The sequence below is a fragment of the Neolamprologus brichardi genome, chromosome 11, assembly GCF_056152115.1.
Source record: "Neolamprologus brichardi isolate AB-2024 chromosome 11, ASM5615211v1, whole genome shotgun sequence".
Taxonomy (NCBI): Eukaryota; Metazoa; Chordata; class Actinopteri; order Cichliformes; family Cichlidae; genus Neolamprologus; species Neolamprologus brichardi.
In genome coordinates this window covers 2,888,262-2,904,556 of record NC_142114.1, presented here as the reverse complement: position 1 = coordinate 2,904,556, position 16,295 = coordinate 2,888,262, and the positions used below count along the sequence as shown (strand labels likewise).

Below are 16,295 nucleotides of genomic sequence, written 5' to 3'. Positions count from 1 at the left end.
CATTTACTACACATTTAACCGTGTGTGTCTATTGTCAGTATATGTTGCTTGTCGTAAACTTTCTTAAAGTTTGCAACCATTACGATGATATTGTTGATGGTAACGTGTATGATTCCAGCATACCTGACAGTTATTTTTGACTTTTTGTACACAACCAGGGCTGGACTGGGACAAAAAATCAGCCTGGGCATTTTAACTAGGGCCACCAAGTATTATAGGAAAAGCCACAAAGCCTTTGAATAAAAACAAAGGCTGTTGTGACAGTGATGTACACTGTCATGTTGGTATATATGTATGATTTCTATACATTTTACACCAGATAAAAACTTGGCTGTAAGATTCAGATAATTATTTATTAAAATCTAGACATTTTAAATGAGAATAAAACAGAAAAGTATTTCTTTGTGCCCCCTTTCCCTGTTAATGCCCTACCTGGCCCCCTGGCAAAACTTTGCTAGACCCGCCCCTGCACAGTTACCAGCTGTCAGCTACTTAGAAAAGGATCGTGGTGTTATTTGTCTCTCAGAAACAGTTCATAACTTTCCTTCAACTCATTCATGTCACCTAAAAGGTAAACCTGTTTCTCCATCACCTGTTCAGCTCTGATGATTCAGTAAGGACATCTCCTGGTTTCATCTTCATGCTTCCCTCTCACCAGGATATCCAAACAGATATCATGACCTGCAGCTTTTAGGGCTGTGGCTCCAGCAAACATCAGCTGATAATAGAAAGTAATATTAAATAAATTCTAACAACAGTTGATCAAGGTTAAACGTGCTGGCGTTGTTTAGCGCAACCTCAGCTGGTTTCCTCTTTCTGGCGCAAAGTGGGCGATAAACAAACAAGAGAAAAAAGCCGATCAGCTGATCATTGATCAGTTTCATGATTGAAGTTGGAACAGGAGAGGGAGGGAGAGCGCAGCCGGACCAGCGGCCACCACGGGTCTCTCCTCCTCCGCCAAAGCCACCACCAAACATCAGAGTTATTTTTACACATCTGCCAGCATCTGGCCAATCCACCACCTTTCATTTTTTTATACCATTTTATACCATTACAAAAACAACAACAACAAAATAACCCATCGGCCCACCGGGCCGATGTCCAGCTATGTACACAACTAATGTTTGTGAAGTATTTGTACAACACATGCCTGCAACAGCTTCAGTGTTTCCTGGAATTGATTCCGAAACACCAACAGAGCTATTATCTCTCTGTTATGTCAGTCAAATTTCCCCCAGATATTCTTGGTTGAGATCTGGTGACTGTGAAAGCCATGGTATATGATTCACATCATTTTCATAATCAACTATTGAGTGACCCCTTTTAAAATAATTAGTCACAGGACAAAGATAATCTCTCATAGCAACTTTGTACTGATTGTACAACTCATTTCTCTTTGACAAGTGGACCCTAACATGGCAGCAAAGTGCAACAATGTCTCTCTGTGTAGGGGGTCAAGAGTTCAGGGTATGCGTTTCATTTCTTGCCTGTCTGTAAATGACACTGTAATGGTATGATTAATCCTTTAGATTTTTCCAGTATAAAAGTGAAACAATTACATTGTCTCATCGGTGCAACCTGAAAGACTCCTCTTACAGCTAGTCTTTGCACATTATAATAACATAGAGAAAAGAAAGCAATTAATTCTCAATTTCTGTTAATTACAGGGTATTTTCCAACCTGTTTTGGTTTAAAAGAGCCAAAGGAAAATCCTCATCAATATTGACAAGTCCTATCGGCCATTCATTACACCTCACTTATGCATCTTTGATGAGCACCAAATCTCCCACCTTGAGGTTTGCATGCTTATGTTGCCACTTGTTTCGGCTCTGCAGTGTCCCTAAGTACTCCTGTCTCCATCTGCTCCAAAATGTGTTTGCAAGGTATTGAACTTGCCTCCACTGCTGTCAATGGAGATCTTTCTCAATAAAACTTCCTGGAGGGGAGAGTAGTGCACACCTTCTGGGTGCCTGGCCTCTTCTTGTGCGCCTTGTGACCACAGGCCAAGGGCCAAATACATCCAAGCACACAATGGTGAAAGGAGGTTCGGTGCTGATACGATCAGGAGGCAGATCTGCCATTCTTTGCTCAGTTGCTCTCTTCCTAAGTCTGTTGCAGATAGTTGTTGATAATCTGCTTGATTAGCCTCCTGGCTCCTGTAATCCAGTATCAAGCAGTACGGACTGCACCTTCTGTGAACACCCGTCCCTGATGCATTACTCGCTGGTGATGGTATTCTACTATCAACTTGGCAACGTGGCTACCACCTGGAATAATGAGAGGATGTTTCTCCTTGTAGTCGATGTTAGCGTGTTTCAGCCTTCTGCCTGTCCTCAAGTGTCCTTCATTATCACAGTGGGGACTGAGTTTCTGTAAAGAGCTTTGTTTTGGTATGACTTTACTATTGGCAATACAGGCAAGTTCCTCCTCAAACATTTCCTTCTGCACACTTTTGATGACAACAATCTCAGCTTGTCAGTTCCTCTACTGTGTGAGACTGTTTGCAATGATGCCATGAACTGCAAGAGAGGTCTTAATCTTTGTTTTTGAGGACCTTCACAATATGAAGGTTTCTTCACAATATAGGTTTCTTCTGTAACGATCTGCTAGGGAGTGTGGGGAGCCATAGCCCCGTCTCACAGGGTATGAAGCAGGTATGGAGGAGATCCAGGCCCCAGATATCCAGAGGCCCCAGAGTACAAGGACCTGAGGAGGACCACCAAAAGGGGGGGAACCGTGCCACCCTCCTGGGAAGAGCTGAGTAGAGCCCCAAACTCTACTAATTTCAGGCCTTTTTTCAAGGGTGCGATGAAGAGAGGATAAGCATTTGACCGCCTGGTTGCAATTGTTGGGCAGCTGCTGGGAGGTCCCTTAAATGCAATTGGTGCCATCCAACTGTTGCTGTCATCTATGAGCATCTCTCTCTTCGTGACCTCTAGGAACAGTTTGTCTTCAACAGAAAGGCCAATTTTGTTATCGTCCTCAGATGTATCAAAGATAGTGCTTCCAAGAGTGGATACATCAACTCAAGGTGTTTCAGTGGTAGGGAAGGCTTTGAGCTCAGTCTTGGACCCATAATTCTCTTTGATGAACCATATTTGGGCATGGCCTGAAATAGGATGGGCGATTGTTTTCAAGCACATTGGTGTGATAGGCATCAGTTGCAGGCTTGTGAGCATCACCTAAGCAGACATCACTAATGATAACCCATCCCAGATCCAGTTTCTGTGCGTATGGGGCATTGTAAGGACCATTTCTGAGCTGCTACAACTTATGGACACTAAGTAGGTCACGTTCCAGTAAGAGGAAGATCTCAGCTTTGTGTTCGAGTGGAGGGATAAGATGAGCTATTGGCCTTAGATGAGAATGTTTTACTGCCACCTCAGGGCAACTATCTCAGCTCTGTTACTCGGAATGTTGTTAGATTCAATTATTCAATTATTGTCGGCAGTGTGACCGATGTGGCTCCATCTAGTGACTCCACTACAAAGCCTGTGGTTCTTCTACCCATCATTTCTGTCGTTCCGCCACATGTACGAAGTGTGAATGGAGACTCCGATCCCTTTATGCCACAAACATCAAAAAACTCTGTCCTGGCAAGCGACTGATTACTCTGATCACAGCACAACATAAGCCTTTGTCACTCGCTCTGGCTGCGCTTTTGGGAAAACCTTTACCAAGCAGATCTTAGAACAGGATCTTCCTCTCTGAGCCTCTCCACATACTTCAGTGCAAGTCGATGTTACAGCAGGCTGAGTTGTGTCTTCTGTGCCCTCCCCGCCATGACCAAAGAGGGTGCGAGACAAGGTCTATGGCCTTCTGCAGAACACGCTGTAGCCTTTTTCATGGTGTAGTCCAAAATTTAACCGACAGTGTTGGTGATTTTATCAACATTGATTCACTTATGAATGCAGCATCAGTACCATCATATTTTTTTTATTCACCATGCAATACCACTGGAAAATATTCTGATTGGCAATCGCTTTGATTGATTTTTAAGTATGACAATGACCCAAACACACTTCCGCAGTAAAATGCAGTTAAAGCATTTCTGGATTTAAAAAACATCAGTCATGGATGGGCCTTCCCAGAGCATGGACCTGAAGTGGTGTGGGATCATGTTGAAGTCAACATCCAAAGTATCTAAAAGAAAGCTTGTCTAAGAGAGTTCAACCTGTGATGTAGAATAAAAGTGCTCATACCAAATGTTGACTTTCAAGCTCGCTAGAATAGTATAAATTGTTTTTGCTTAAATTTATATTATTTTTTTTTACCACCAATTTGTACAGTATTCTGTAATATGTATTTTGTATTTCAAAACTCATACAAGCATCAGCTCTATGTGCTAGTATAGTTTTTCTTTAGTGGATAATGTTCTAATGACCGATGAACTTTAATTACTCGCATTGTTGCAGTACTGTGTCCTACTTGGTTATTTCAGTACACAAGAGCTTTAATATGTTTTGGCACATTTTTCTTTTTCAACACTTGGACAGTTCAAACCGTGATAAAATGTACTTGTAAGCAGTCCTCAAATGACTAAATAAATAAATAATCAAAAGATGCATGTTTTTTTCCCCATTTGTCCTTTATTGTTTTCTAAAACTCAAATAAATGATACTTTATTTAATACTACAATTCATAGAGCCAAAAAATAAGCTCACTGTAGAATGTAAACTAGATCAGGTGAAAATAAATAGTTGAGGGCAAAAGTATCATGATGGCCACAGTGAAAAACAACAACTTTTTACACTTCTTTTCCAGCACAGTGTGTGGCTTTGAGTCTTTTTTTTTTCTGAAGGCAAATTCTTTTTTTACAACTCCTAAATGACATATTAAGATTTTTTAAAAATGCATCACAACAGCCCTAAAAAAGCATGACAGTGAAAGGCAGTGACTTTCCCTACACCACAAACACAGTTACAATCAGAGATTGGTAAATTCTGTAGCAGATACTACTCTTTCCCCAAACTTCCCTGATTATGGAAATTCAAAAAGCAGTTGTGGTTACGTGAGATACAAAGAAAGACACAGCACTTGAGGCATAACACTCGTGATGTCCTCTGACAGTCCCCAAAACGGCACCTGCCCCCCTCTCCCTCTCCAAGCTGCTCCGGCCAGTGACCTGAACCGTCATATCGCGTGGCTGCGTCTGGCAGAGGACTCTCCTCCACCAGGATGGGACTGCGGGTTTCATTTGTTGTGTGAACCTCTGCTGCCGGCGGCTGGGGAGGAACTGAGTCTTGGGTATCCGAGCTACTAGAGAAGATCAAAGCCTTGGACACTTCCAATCTGAAAGCCATGAGAGTCAAAGGTGGCACGGATGCTCTGAAATCCTGTCGATACAGGAGCCAGGAGTTTACCAAAGCCAGATCAGTGAGGTACCAGAGCACTGCTTGGGGCCAGCAGCTTGGTGCAGAGGCAGTGAGGGGAATTGCATAAAGATTTTTCAGTTCTCTGTGGAGACGGGCCGACATCTGGGCTTTCTCAAAGTTTTCAATGAGAGAGGCCGCGCTCCTTTGGCCATTTCCCGCAGTAGAAAGTATGAAGCCACAATGGGATCTGCGCAGCATCAACTTCCCATCTGAGCTCACAAACTCATCCCCGATCTGTCCTCGAGCCCCTCCCACCCTGCCTGCTCCATGAACCCCAGCAGCTAAAAGGCGTTCGAGCATCACAGGGGTGGACAGTTCCTGTTTGCAAAGGAACACCATACTACCTTTGGGGACCATTTTTTCTACAGCACCTTCTTTGTCTGAGAGATCCACCTTAAGATCGACATGTAAGAGTAAGCCGTCAAATCCAATTAAAGCAGTGCTGTAGAGAGACAGTTTGTTGTTGTGCACCTTCCCAGTGAGAGGAAGTGGATATTGGTCAACTGCATAATCGCCCTCTCGTCTTAATGACTGGCATCCTGCTTTGAAACGACACAATAATGGCTGAACTTTCCACAGGGGATCAGCCTGTTTTGAACCATCTGAGCCATTTGCCTCGTCACCACATTGATCACTATCACAAGTTCCTTTGTGGGGATTGGGGTTGGCTGGATAGTTTGAAGAAGTCAGCTTCAGCGTGCGAGACAGCTCGAGGAAACGGGACAACGGGATGGCTTCAGCAATCAACGGCACCTTAGTCAAGTCTTCCCAGTAGAGCTTTGCACTGGGAAACTAAGAAAGTAACAATAGAAAAAAAAATAAAATTAGGTTTTAGCATCTAACCAAAACTGAGGTAATAATTTCAGTAATCAGACAGGCAGAAATACAAACCTTCAAAGTTCCCATTGCGATGTGGATCCCAACAAAGCGTGCAACTTCCCTGGCCGTGACAGCATCAGGCATGTTGGACAGTTTATTTGTACAGTTGGCAATTTCTACCCAGGTATCCCAACCAAAGTACTTAGAAAAGTAATCAATGGGCTCTCTGGATCTGTTGCCATCTCTTGGTGCATTAGATGGGATCACGGATGTTGGCAAACTAAGGGGGGAATAAAGTAAAAAGAACAAACATCAAGAGCAAATCTTACATGTATGTAACAGAGGAACAACAGCAGTAATAGAAAAAAAAGGTATTTAGAGTTATTTCTATGTATGGGTTTTTTTGGGGGTTTTTTACACTATTAAAGTTGTGGAGTTGTAAAGTATTGTGTCTCGCGTAAATTATATCGTCAGTTATATTGTTATCGCAAATTTTCAAATATATATTGTGATGAATATTTTTGGCCATATTGCCCTGCCCTAGTTATTTCTATGTATGATAGTTTTGTAGACCCAAAGAAGGTCTTACTGTACCTTTGCGATGTGTGATCTGACTGTTGTGCACTGATGGTAGAGGTCTTGGAGAAATAGGCCATTACTTCTGCTTCTGAATCAAGCTGAGGATCTGACAATTCAAAGCCACCCATATCCTCTTCATCTGGACTTTGGAGGAGAAACTCACGAAGATCTGGTAGGTGCTGCCACTCAGAGTCTGACACAGCTAAAGGACAGATTTATTATGTAAGAGGATCATCTTAAGTTTTATTGGCATCATCAATAAACAGCTTAAGAAAGTCTCTCAAATATAAATACTAATCATTCCAGAAAAGGGAACAAACCTTGTTGCTCGATGACCTCAGGATCTGAGAAAAGACCTTCAACTCTTGTTTCCTGATAGTCTGGTACAGAATGGATCGATTCACCTGTTTAAACAGACTCAAAATTAATATATAAGCCTTTATATAGTATTTGGAGAATACCAAATATAAAAATCGATAAGAAAGTCAAGTCTCTTCCATTTGTATAACTGAAAAATACTGGCGATTGTCAGTGCAACCTGCTAGTAGACACACCTATGTCATCAATTTGAAAATCCTAGATGACTTCCTTCTTGAGTTATTGCACTCATAAGATTTTCAAAAATCTTGATCTCTGATATTGACATTGAGGTCACTGAGATTAAAATCACCTGAATTTTTAGTAGCTGCACTGAAAGTAAAAATTTGAAAATCCTACATCCCTACATACTCAAGTTACTGCATTGACCAGATTTTCAGAAAAGCTGACCTCTGAACTTTAGGCCAAGGTCACCAAGATCCAAACTCATCCAAGGTTTTTAGCAAATAAACCTGTGGTATCAGTTTGAAGCTTCTATGCAATTATCACATTCACAAACTTAGGGGTCAATGCTGCCCACCCGCCCATCCAGCAGGGTGATGACAATACCCCATAAGCCTTTTACAACTGAGGATTAAAAATGGTGGATTTCAAAGTAAGTGGAGGTGGAGGTTGAGTGAGTTACTTACGTATATCACAATCTGTTGTTTGACTTTCTGTCTGATTTGCATCGTGGGATCCCTCTGGGTTTCTGCTGGTCCCAGCAGATTCTACTAGGACCTCTCTCTCCTCCTCCTTTATTGGATAGAAAATACACTGGCTGGTGTTGAACTCTGGTAAGATGCAACAGTCCGTTGTCCTCTCCCCGACCTCTACTGCTAAAATACAAATCAAAGAACATGGTTTAACATGGCACAGTGTTTTTCCAAGAGTTATACTCATTAGCCAGAAGGTGATTAGCCATGAGTGGAAGCAGAGGTGACAACAGCTAAACTTTGGTCTATCCAATAATCAGAAATCCTGTTACTCTCAAAAAACTAACATTTGATTTACAAAAGAAAACAAGAGATACTGTGCCAGGTGGTATGCAGACTGCAGAAATCAATAGTTTTATAATTACATATTGGTTGAGAAACCTTAATACTTACTTGGGATGACTGTATTTTCACTAAGTGCCTCTACATTCCAGCGGATGTGTCTGCTGCCATTTGTGGCTGGAACATCATTCACTATGAGGCTGCTTTCCTCTTTCACCAGAACAGTCCTTATATCGCGATGATGCAGTGGCTGCACGCTTGCAGTCTGTCTATTTTGACTAGTGGATGCAGTCAGTGGTTGATTCGAACTGTTCTCTTCAACCTTGATCTCATCACTTCCAAAAACTTGTACCTCATTTTCAGTGATGTAGCCCAAACCCTGGTACTGCAAGCGTCTCACCTGTGCTTGATTGTCGCTTGCAATCATCAGGCACTGCTCCTTTTCAGCAGTCGCTCTCTGTCTAGAAGTAAGGAACTTCTCCAGTATAAGGCCTGGAGACTGGTCCATCACCTTATCTTGTTCTGTTCCTCCATGGAGCCCTCTTTCCTTCATTACTTCTTCAACACTCGTGGTAATTGACTCCAGCTCAAAGACGACTTGGTCTTCGGGAGATCCCTCTAACGTAGAGGGAATGGAAGGCAACAAAGCACCAGGAACATCCGCTTTGTTGATATTTAATTTGGAACTTGTCTCTGGCTGTGCCGTCTTTGTGCCGATCTCACAGTCAATCATTTCTGAATCTGAGGTTATGGGACGTTTTTCATAAACTACCTGACAATAATCCTGCTGTTTCTCTGAGTCTTTGGGAGCATCTCCAGCTGAAACCCTCTTTGATGGTAAATCCCTTTTCAGACGCCCTGTTCCTCTACTCCTACCTCTCGCAGAATTCATAACGGCTCCCTTTCCTTCTGCTTTTTGCCTCTGAATTAAAACTTCTTCTTCTTCTTCTTTGATCTCCACTTGATAAGTGGAACATGAAACAGTCTGCGAAGTCAGACCATTTTCAGTTGTATCAGTACTGACTAGGATAGATCCTTTATCATTTCCATTTTCAGAACTGCAGCTTGCAATTGATTCATTTTGAGGAACAGTGTCACGTTGAGAAGTCGGATCGTCTCTCTCATTCTGTTCGCCAACAGTGACTAAATCTACCTCTAGAAGTAAATCTTCCTTAATATCTTCCTCTGCAGTACCCTGGACTTCACAATCAGAGCTGGAATTCCTTGGGGTACCTTGTTCTAGCTTCTTATCATCTGATGCCGAAGGTTTTTCTGTCTCATCAGTCTTTGTCTGAGTAGAGCTACTTAAAGAGGTTTCGGATGTGAAATCTGGAAGAGTCCCATAATGTTTCACCTGTTCGGATGATGAGTAAATGATTGGCGATATATGAGATGGATTACCATCTTCTGTTCTGCTTCCATTCTTATCTTCATAGGTCTTCACTTCAGCATCTGGAGGAGGTATGGGTAAAGATGGGGAGGGGATCAAAGCTGGAAAGGAGAGACTTTGTTCCCTTTCTTCTAATGCATTCTCTCCCATCTCTGTCTCAGTGTCCCAGTCTGTAGCAGCATTCTTCACCCCAACAAGCTTTTCACTTCCTTTGGGAAGCTGGTAAAGATCCAAGGTTGAGACGCCTTCAAAGACGTTCCCATTGGTGTAAGTGAGACTGGGACTTTCTACAATATGCACAGTTGCCTTGTGCTTCTGTAGGGATGAGACTTCACCAAATCGCTCTCCACAGTCCTTACACTCTAAGGAACGCTTGGAATGAGATGTTATCACTCCTTCAGTCTCTATTTTTGAGGAAGCTTTACGTTTTCTGGTGTTCTTTGGCTTGGCAGGCGTTGGCTCAGGTGGTTGACGGGAAAGCTGGAGCGAGGCCATCAATGAAAGTGCTTTCTGGTTCTTCTTGGGTCTTCCTCCTTTTTTCTTACCTTCTGCTGTGAGATTATCTGTGCACTCACTTGCTGGATGCTTGAGATCGTTGTTGTTAGTCTGTTGAGACATTGTCTGGGACTCATGAGGCGAAGCCTCTGAGGCTTGGGTTGATGCCTTGGAAGGGTCCAACTTGTAAACTTTCAGCTGAGGCTGTTTATGGCCTTTTAGTAGAAGCAGAGAGTCTTGCTTTATATTTGAGCAAGGTGTGTCTGCCTTTTTGACTTTTCCCCCTTTTTCCATGTCTGTCTTTGGCTTCCCATCCTTTGCATTTTTGCGTTTTTGCTTCTTTTGTATTATTTTTGTCTGTTTTTTCTTTGTAAGTATAGGTGATGCTACAGTTTTGTGCTTACTTATTTGCACAACACCCACACTGGCCACTTCCGTTTGCTTTTTCATCTTATTTTTTCTTGTATCCTCTTTGAGCTGTTCTACTTGTGGGGCTTGGGGCGATAAGGGTGAGTTTGTTTCAGCAGTAGATAATACTCTTTCTACTTTTTTATCCTTTTTTCCTTTCCTTCCCTTCTTCTGTGACGGTACTTTTTGCTCTGTGAGTTTTTTGGGTGGTGTCTTGCTTCTTGTCGCCTCTTCTTGCATTGGCTGACGCTGCTGCGAAGGCTTCCTCTGTTTCTTGTTTTTCTTTTCTTTGCTTTGTGGGCCAAATTTAACAACAAGGTGGGTTTTTTTTGACCTTTGGCGCTTGGCAGGTTTGGCATCAATTTGTAAGTCATCTTGGTAGATGCTTCCCACAAAATCTTGCATATATCCTTGAAAGAAAAAAGCTCTGGCTGGCTTTCTTTTCCGGACTTTCACCAGCTCTTGGGCTGACATTACATTAATGGGTAATTCTGAGATCTTTGCCACCTTCTTAGACTGTAATTGCGACAGAACCTTTTCTTCAGCAGGCAGGTTCTCTGATTCAGACAGGTTATTCTTGGAATCTTCCAGCAGTTTGTCGGGTGGTTCTTCTTCAGGCTTCTTTTGTGTCTCTTCTTGTGTGTCTGGATCTATCACAGGGTGCACCTGATTTAGATCTACTGTTTCCATATGTGAATCAAAAACTTTTGTGGAATGAGTTTTTGATTCACTTGAAGCTTGCGTGAGTGTGTTTGCTTGAACAACTGTGCAAGAAGAAATGTCCTGTTCCTCTGGTTGTAAATATGTTTGCTCCAACTCAACAGTAGGCATAAGAGGTGGAACTGACAGGCTGGTCTCTTGCTCATCTAGGATGGTATGCTCTGCAGTCTTATCGAGAGTCTCTAGTTCTGTAGTTGGTACCAGAGAGGAGGAAGGGATTTCATTTTGTTGGATTGCTTGGGATTGCTCTAGCACCTCAGTTGGTATCAAAGCAGGGGTAAGTTCTAATATGATCGTCTGCTCCAGATTTTGTTTAGGATCATCTACCTCATTCTGACTAACCATTTGCTCCACAGGATTAGAATGAAGCACATCAATATCCGGTTGCTGAAGGATCTGATGCATCCCCTCTCCCTCAGGTCTCTCTGCTTGTTCAGTTGGAACAAGTGTAAGCTCTGCATTTTCACCTGCTGCTATGTGAGGACCTAATACTGAGAAAGAGGGATTTTCTAGCTGTCCATCTGGAGTAATAGGTTCCAGTATAATTGTTTGCTCCATTGGATCATATGGATTATTTGAAGGGTCACCTTCATCTGTCTTAGAGTCTGTTTGTTTCAGTCCTATAAAATCTATCTGCGGTGGACTGAGATTCACATTCACCGGCTCTAACCCTTGTGATACTTGCTGCACCTCCAGTGGTGGAGCATGAGGTGGCACCTGCCCCAGTATGACAACTTGGTTCACTTTCTGCACATTTCCCAAAGACTCAATAAGTTTGCGAATCTGCTCTGTGTCAATATTAGCATCAACTTTTTGCAGGGGTCCGTTCGGCTCCACCTGTAGTAGTGCTGGTTGGCAGATGGATATCGGAGTTATAATGGGTGTAGTCTGTTTCACTTGCTGTTCTTCTGGGAGAGCATTACTGGCAGTAGCAGGCACGGAATTGTGTTTAGTTTTCATGTGGTGCAAACGTGTCCTGGAACTCTTGAAAGTGGCCTTGCACATAGAACAGGGATACTTTGTTGCTGAAGCACCTAGAGACAATAAACGAAGAAACTTTATGGTGATGCTTTTAATTCATTTCAAGTTATGGCATTTCTATTTAACAACACTTTACCACTTGTACCACTGGCTTTTTTTCTTACCATCATTTTTTCTCGGTTGTGCTTTAGCTGTGGTTTCTCCCCCCTCTCCTTCAGCTCCCTCTGGCGAGTGTAACACCAAATGTTTCTGCAGAGCCTTGGACATGGTGAACCTCTTTCCACATTCCTTGCAAACATAAGGCCTCTCTCCAGTGTGTGTGCGCCGGTGATACTTCAGCAATGTCAGCGTTTTGCAAGGTTTGCCACAGTCAGTGCAGGCATAACCATCTTGGCCAAAATGAATTTTTTTATGAACGGTCAGCTCTGATGACTTGTTGAAGGCCTGACTGCAGATTGGACACTTGAAAGGTTTCTTCTCTGTGTGGGCTTTCTGGTGGACCATGAGCTCTGTGGAGTTTGTGAAATGTCGATCACAAACGTAACAGGCAAACAGGGCGTTCCTCAGTATGCACTGTTCGTATTCTGCTGGGTGGCTCAACTTGAGATGACGTTCTTTGCTCTTGTGATCGCTGAAGATTATATGGCACTCCATGCACTGGAGGGAAAGTTGAGATGCTACAGGGGAAAAGGGCAGAAGCAGAGTAAATACATATAACACACGTCTGTATCCCTAGACTCAAATCCATACAAAACATACATGCTCACAAAAACAAACACGTGATTCTAGGATTATTTTATTTGCGAATGTGTAGGTAAATTTGGATGGAGGTAAAGACAGGTTAAGAAACACCCGACAAAAATTATACTGCTTAGTATTGCAATTTTTTCCATGGCAACATTGTATCCATAATGGGAACCAAATATCAATATTTTGTTAAATAAATGAAATACTATTAACAAAAGGGCATCTCATGCACCTCCATCCTGAGATAACACATGTAGCCAAGCAAACTCAGATTAAATTGACTCGACAAAAGAAACATCCCAAACTGGACACACTTAGCCTGACAAAGCTAATGGCTCAGTCACAAAGTTAAAAATAGGACAGCAACCTCCTTACAGCTACAAAAAACACGATTAAAAAAAAATTTGTGCCTGGTGACTGCATTGATGTTTTTCGCATTCTGTGACCAATCCCAACTTGCTGTGACTACATGGTTGCTTAGAGCTTGGACTGACAATTACTCATAAAGAGATTGTGGAATGTTTGCAAATATTTGCTCTCTAATTTACAAATGTAGACAGATTGCCAACATATTTCCTTCAATGTGAATGAGCCTTTGTTGAGTCGAGTTTAAGAACATAGTTTGCAGTTGAAAAAAGGGAGGATAAATTGCAAAATATGCATATATAAGCATACTGGAAAAATGTTAGAAATCAAAATAATATCGTACTGTGGGAAAAGTACTGTGATAATATTGTACCGTGGGGTGTCTGGTGATTCCCACCTCTAATATCAACCCAACCAAAATAATTTCTCGCTTTGAGTTTTGTCTACTACTGAACATTAGATTCTTCAAACAGTATCAGCTTAATGAAGCAACGTTAGGTTTACATCTTGTAAAAGTACTGCAAAAGATACAGTCATACACAGTTAATTACTGTAGATATTTTTACAGTAGAATATGTCTCCTGTAATCCTAAATTTGAAATAATAACAATCAAGCAGGTCTCTCAGTCCTCGACAACATATAACACGGAAAGACAAGTAAAAGACTCACATGTGAGAGGCATGACCAGCGGTTTGGACATATCCATCTTCAAAGGATCTACCATGGCCTTCTTGGAAGGAACATATTTCCTGCCATCACTTACAGCTTTCTCCTGCTTTTTACCCTTTTGCCCATCACATCCAGCATTCGTGTTAGTTTCAGGTACCGCTGGTTTTGCAGCTGTGTCCACGTCCATCCCTACCTTTGTAGGTGTTTCTGCTGATTTTAGCCTTGCTGCACTTGCCTCCGGTGCAATTACCTCCTCAGTCTCAGCAGCAGCTCCCTTGCTGTCTTTTTTTTGTGCATCTAGCTCATTTTGTGCTGGCTGAGCCTCAGTGTCCAGTGGTGGCTTTGAGGTCGCTGTGGTCACAGGGTTTGACCCACTCTGAGCCTGGTTTGTAGTCTGCATTTGTAGTCTTTCTTGTTCAGATGTTTCTGTGAAGTCAGGTTCCAGACAGAAACACATATGACTGATAATTACACAGATACTAATCGCCCTACCTCATTTAGCTTTTTGCCAAGGCTGCGGGTTCTACACATTTTAAAAGGAGTGAAAAGCATCTTAGTAATCCACATAGCGACAGCTGGGGGACTAGCGCATATTGTTACTGAGCTTGTAACATTTGCATTACAAAAAAAACAAAGCAAAAAAACCCAACAACATGGGGCTCAGCCGCCACAATGAGGTGTTGAAGAATAAAATTTAAAAAAAAATTAAAGACATGTGAAAACATTTGAGGACCATATTCTTACTGGTGATTTCCTTGAGCAATGTCTCTCTAATAACCAGACGAAGATAATGGTAGCCTGGTTAGCCTAATTCACTGATTTGCGGTAAAAATCAGAGTGCAAAATGCGATACTTCCGCTCTGATAAAGCGCCAAATACACTAAATAATATTTCTCGATTTAAGACCATCCATCTACACGGACGCCCACTTACACAGACACGGTGTGTGGAAGTAGGAGGATGTAGATTCAGGGTTACCTAGACTCACTCGTCCGCCCAAACATCACCGCGTCGTTTCTGACAAAGCCTGCACGGAGGAGATGCAGACATCGTGACGTCACGTCTGACAAAGCTCGCGGAGGCGTGATGGGAAATGTGGTTTTCCAGCAAGTTTGGGCCACTCTGAAAACTGTTACTACGGGTTGGCATCCTTGACCAGTGTTAAGTCCGTTTCAAGTTTTTTTGTTGCAACAAGAGGGAGAAGAGGGAGAACAAAAACCTTTAAAAAAGTGTAATATTCATTTTTATTGTAAAATTTTCAGGGATCCTTAAAGTGCAGGTGTTCACGGAGACACAAAGACTTTGTAGTATAACCTTCATAAACTCACACTGTGACTGCACACTCATGTCATGTGCACGCATGCAAACATAATCACAAAAAACGTCATTTTAATGTGAAGCATCTGTTGTATATACAAACCCAAAAAGTTGGGATACTGCATAAAAGATTAATAAAAACAGACAAAATGATTTGCAAAACTCATCAGCCGATACATTTTTTCACAATACAACACAGAAAACATGGAAAATGGTTAAATTGAGAAATTGTACTATTTCAAGAAAAAAATAAGCTAATTTTGCATTTGATGGTAACAAAACACGTGTGTGGCATTCCTTCACCTTGTAACAACAATTTGTAAATGTTTGGGAACTGAGGAGAGCATCTGCTGGACTTTTGTGAGAGGAATGTTCTCCCATTCTTGTCTGATGTAGGATTCTAACTTTATTTTCCATTTGATGATGCATCAAATGTTTTCAGCTGGTGAAAGGTTTGGACTGCAGGCAGGTCAGTTCAACATCTGGACTCTTCGGCTCCAAAGCTGCTGTAAGAAATGCAGTCTGAAATATGAAAACACTTCCTTGGAAAAAAGGTTGCCTGGATGGGACCATGTGTTGATCTAAAACCTGTATATACCTTACAGCACTGATGTTTTCCAGATGTGAAAGCTGCCAGTTCCATAGGTGCTAAAGCACCTCCATACCGTCAGAGATGCAGGCTTTTTAACTGACCCAGAGAAGACAGCAGTGTTTCTGGATCATGTTCACATTTGGCTTCTTCACAAACCTCGACATGCAGTGACTTCAATGACAGAATTGTTTCAAAGATCCCAGGCATGCGACGTAGACGTTCGCCTTATCTCTTGCCCACAGAGATTTCTCCAGATTCTCTGAATCTTTTGATGATATTATGAAAACAATATATTCAAAATCTTCATTATTTTAAGTTGAAATAATTCTGAAATTGTAGATGCAGTTTTTGTTTTTTGCAGATATGCAAAACTCTGCCTCTCTAAGATGTAGTTTATATACTCAGACTGTTCCCAATTAACCTAATGAGCTGCAAAAATGTTCCTCCTGCTGTTTCTTTTTAGTACCACTTACCTTTAAAG

At 41.9% G+C, this 16,295-nt stretch overlaps 1 protein-coding gene across 5 annotated transcripts; it reads right to left on the bottom strand.

The window, feature by feature from the left end:
- Window positions 1–4,580: 4,580 nt before the first annotated feature.
- LOC102783989 (uncharacterized) lies at window positions 4,581–14,967 on the bottom strand. 5 transcript variants are annotated; one of them, XM_006795950.2, is made up of 9 exons: window positions 14,884–14,967; window positions 13,906–14,331; window positions 12,287–12,799; window positions 8,240–12,175; window positions 7,781–7,969; window positions 7,094–7,177; window positions 6,789–6,975; window positions 6,267–6,474; window positions 4,581–6,167 (listed from the first exon to the last, which is right to left on the bottom strand). In XM_006795950.2, the coding sequence occupies exons 2-9, from the start codon at window positions 14,303–14,305 to the stop codon at window positions 4,956–4,958; spliced, it is 6,729 nt and encodes a 2,242-aa protein (XP_006796013.2). In that variant the 5' UTR covers window positions 14,306–14,331; window positions 14,884–14,967; the 3' UTR covers window positions 4,581–4,955. The 5 variants fall into 5 exon arrangements, with proteins under 5 accessions (XP_006796013.2, XP_006796012.2, XP_006796014.2 ...); XM_006795949.2 differs by having other exon boundaries at window positions 14,839–14,927; XM_006795951.2 differs by having other exon boundaries at window positions 7,781–7,966; window positions 14,839–14,927.
- Between the last annotated feature and the right edge of the window lie 1,328 nt (window positions 14,968–16,295).

Excerpts from the sequence above, each read along its gene's own strand:
- LOC102783989 (XM_087847967.1), bottom strand. The coding sequence starts at position 14,362 with ATGTGTTTCTGTCTGGAACCTGACTTCACAGAAACATCTGAACAAGAA. Across the intron at positions 7,178-7,780 it reads AACAACAGATTGTGATATAC|GTGAATCGATCCATTCTGTA; the intron begins GTAAGTAACTCA and ends CTGTTTAAACAG. Across the intron at positions 6,976-7,093 it reads TGAGGTCATCGAGCAACAAG|CTGTGTCAGACTCTGAGTGG; the intron begins GTTTGTTCCCTT and ends TCTGTCCTTTAG.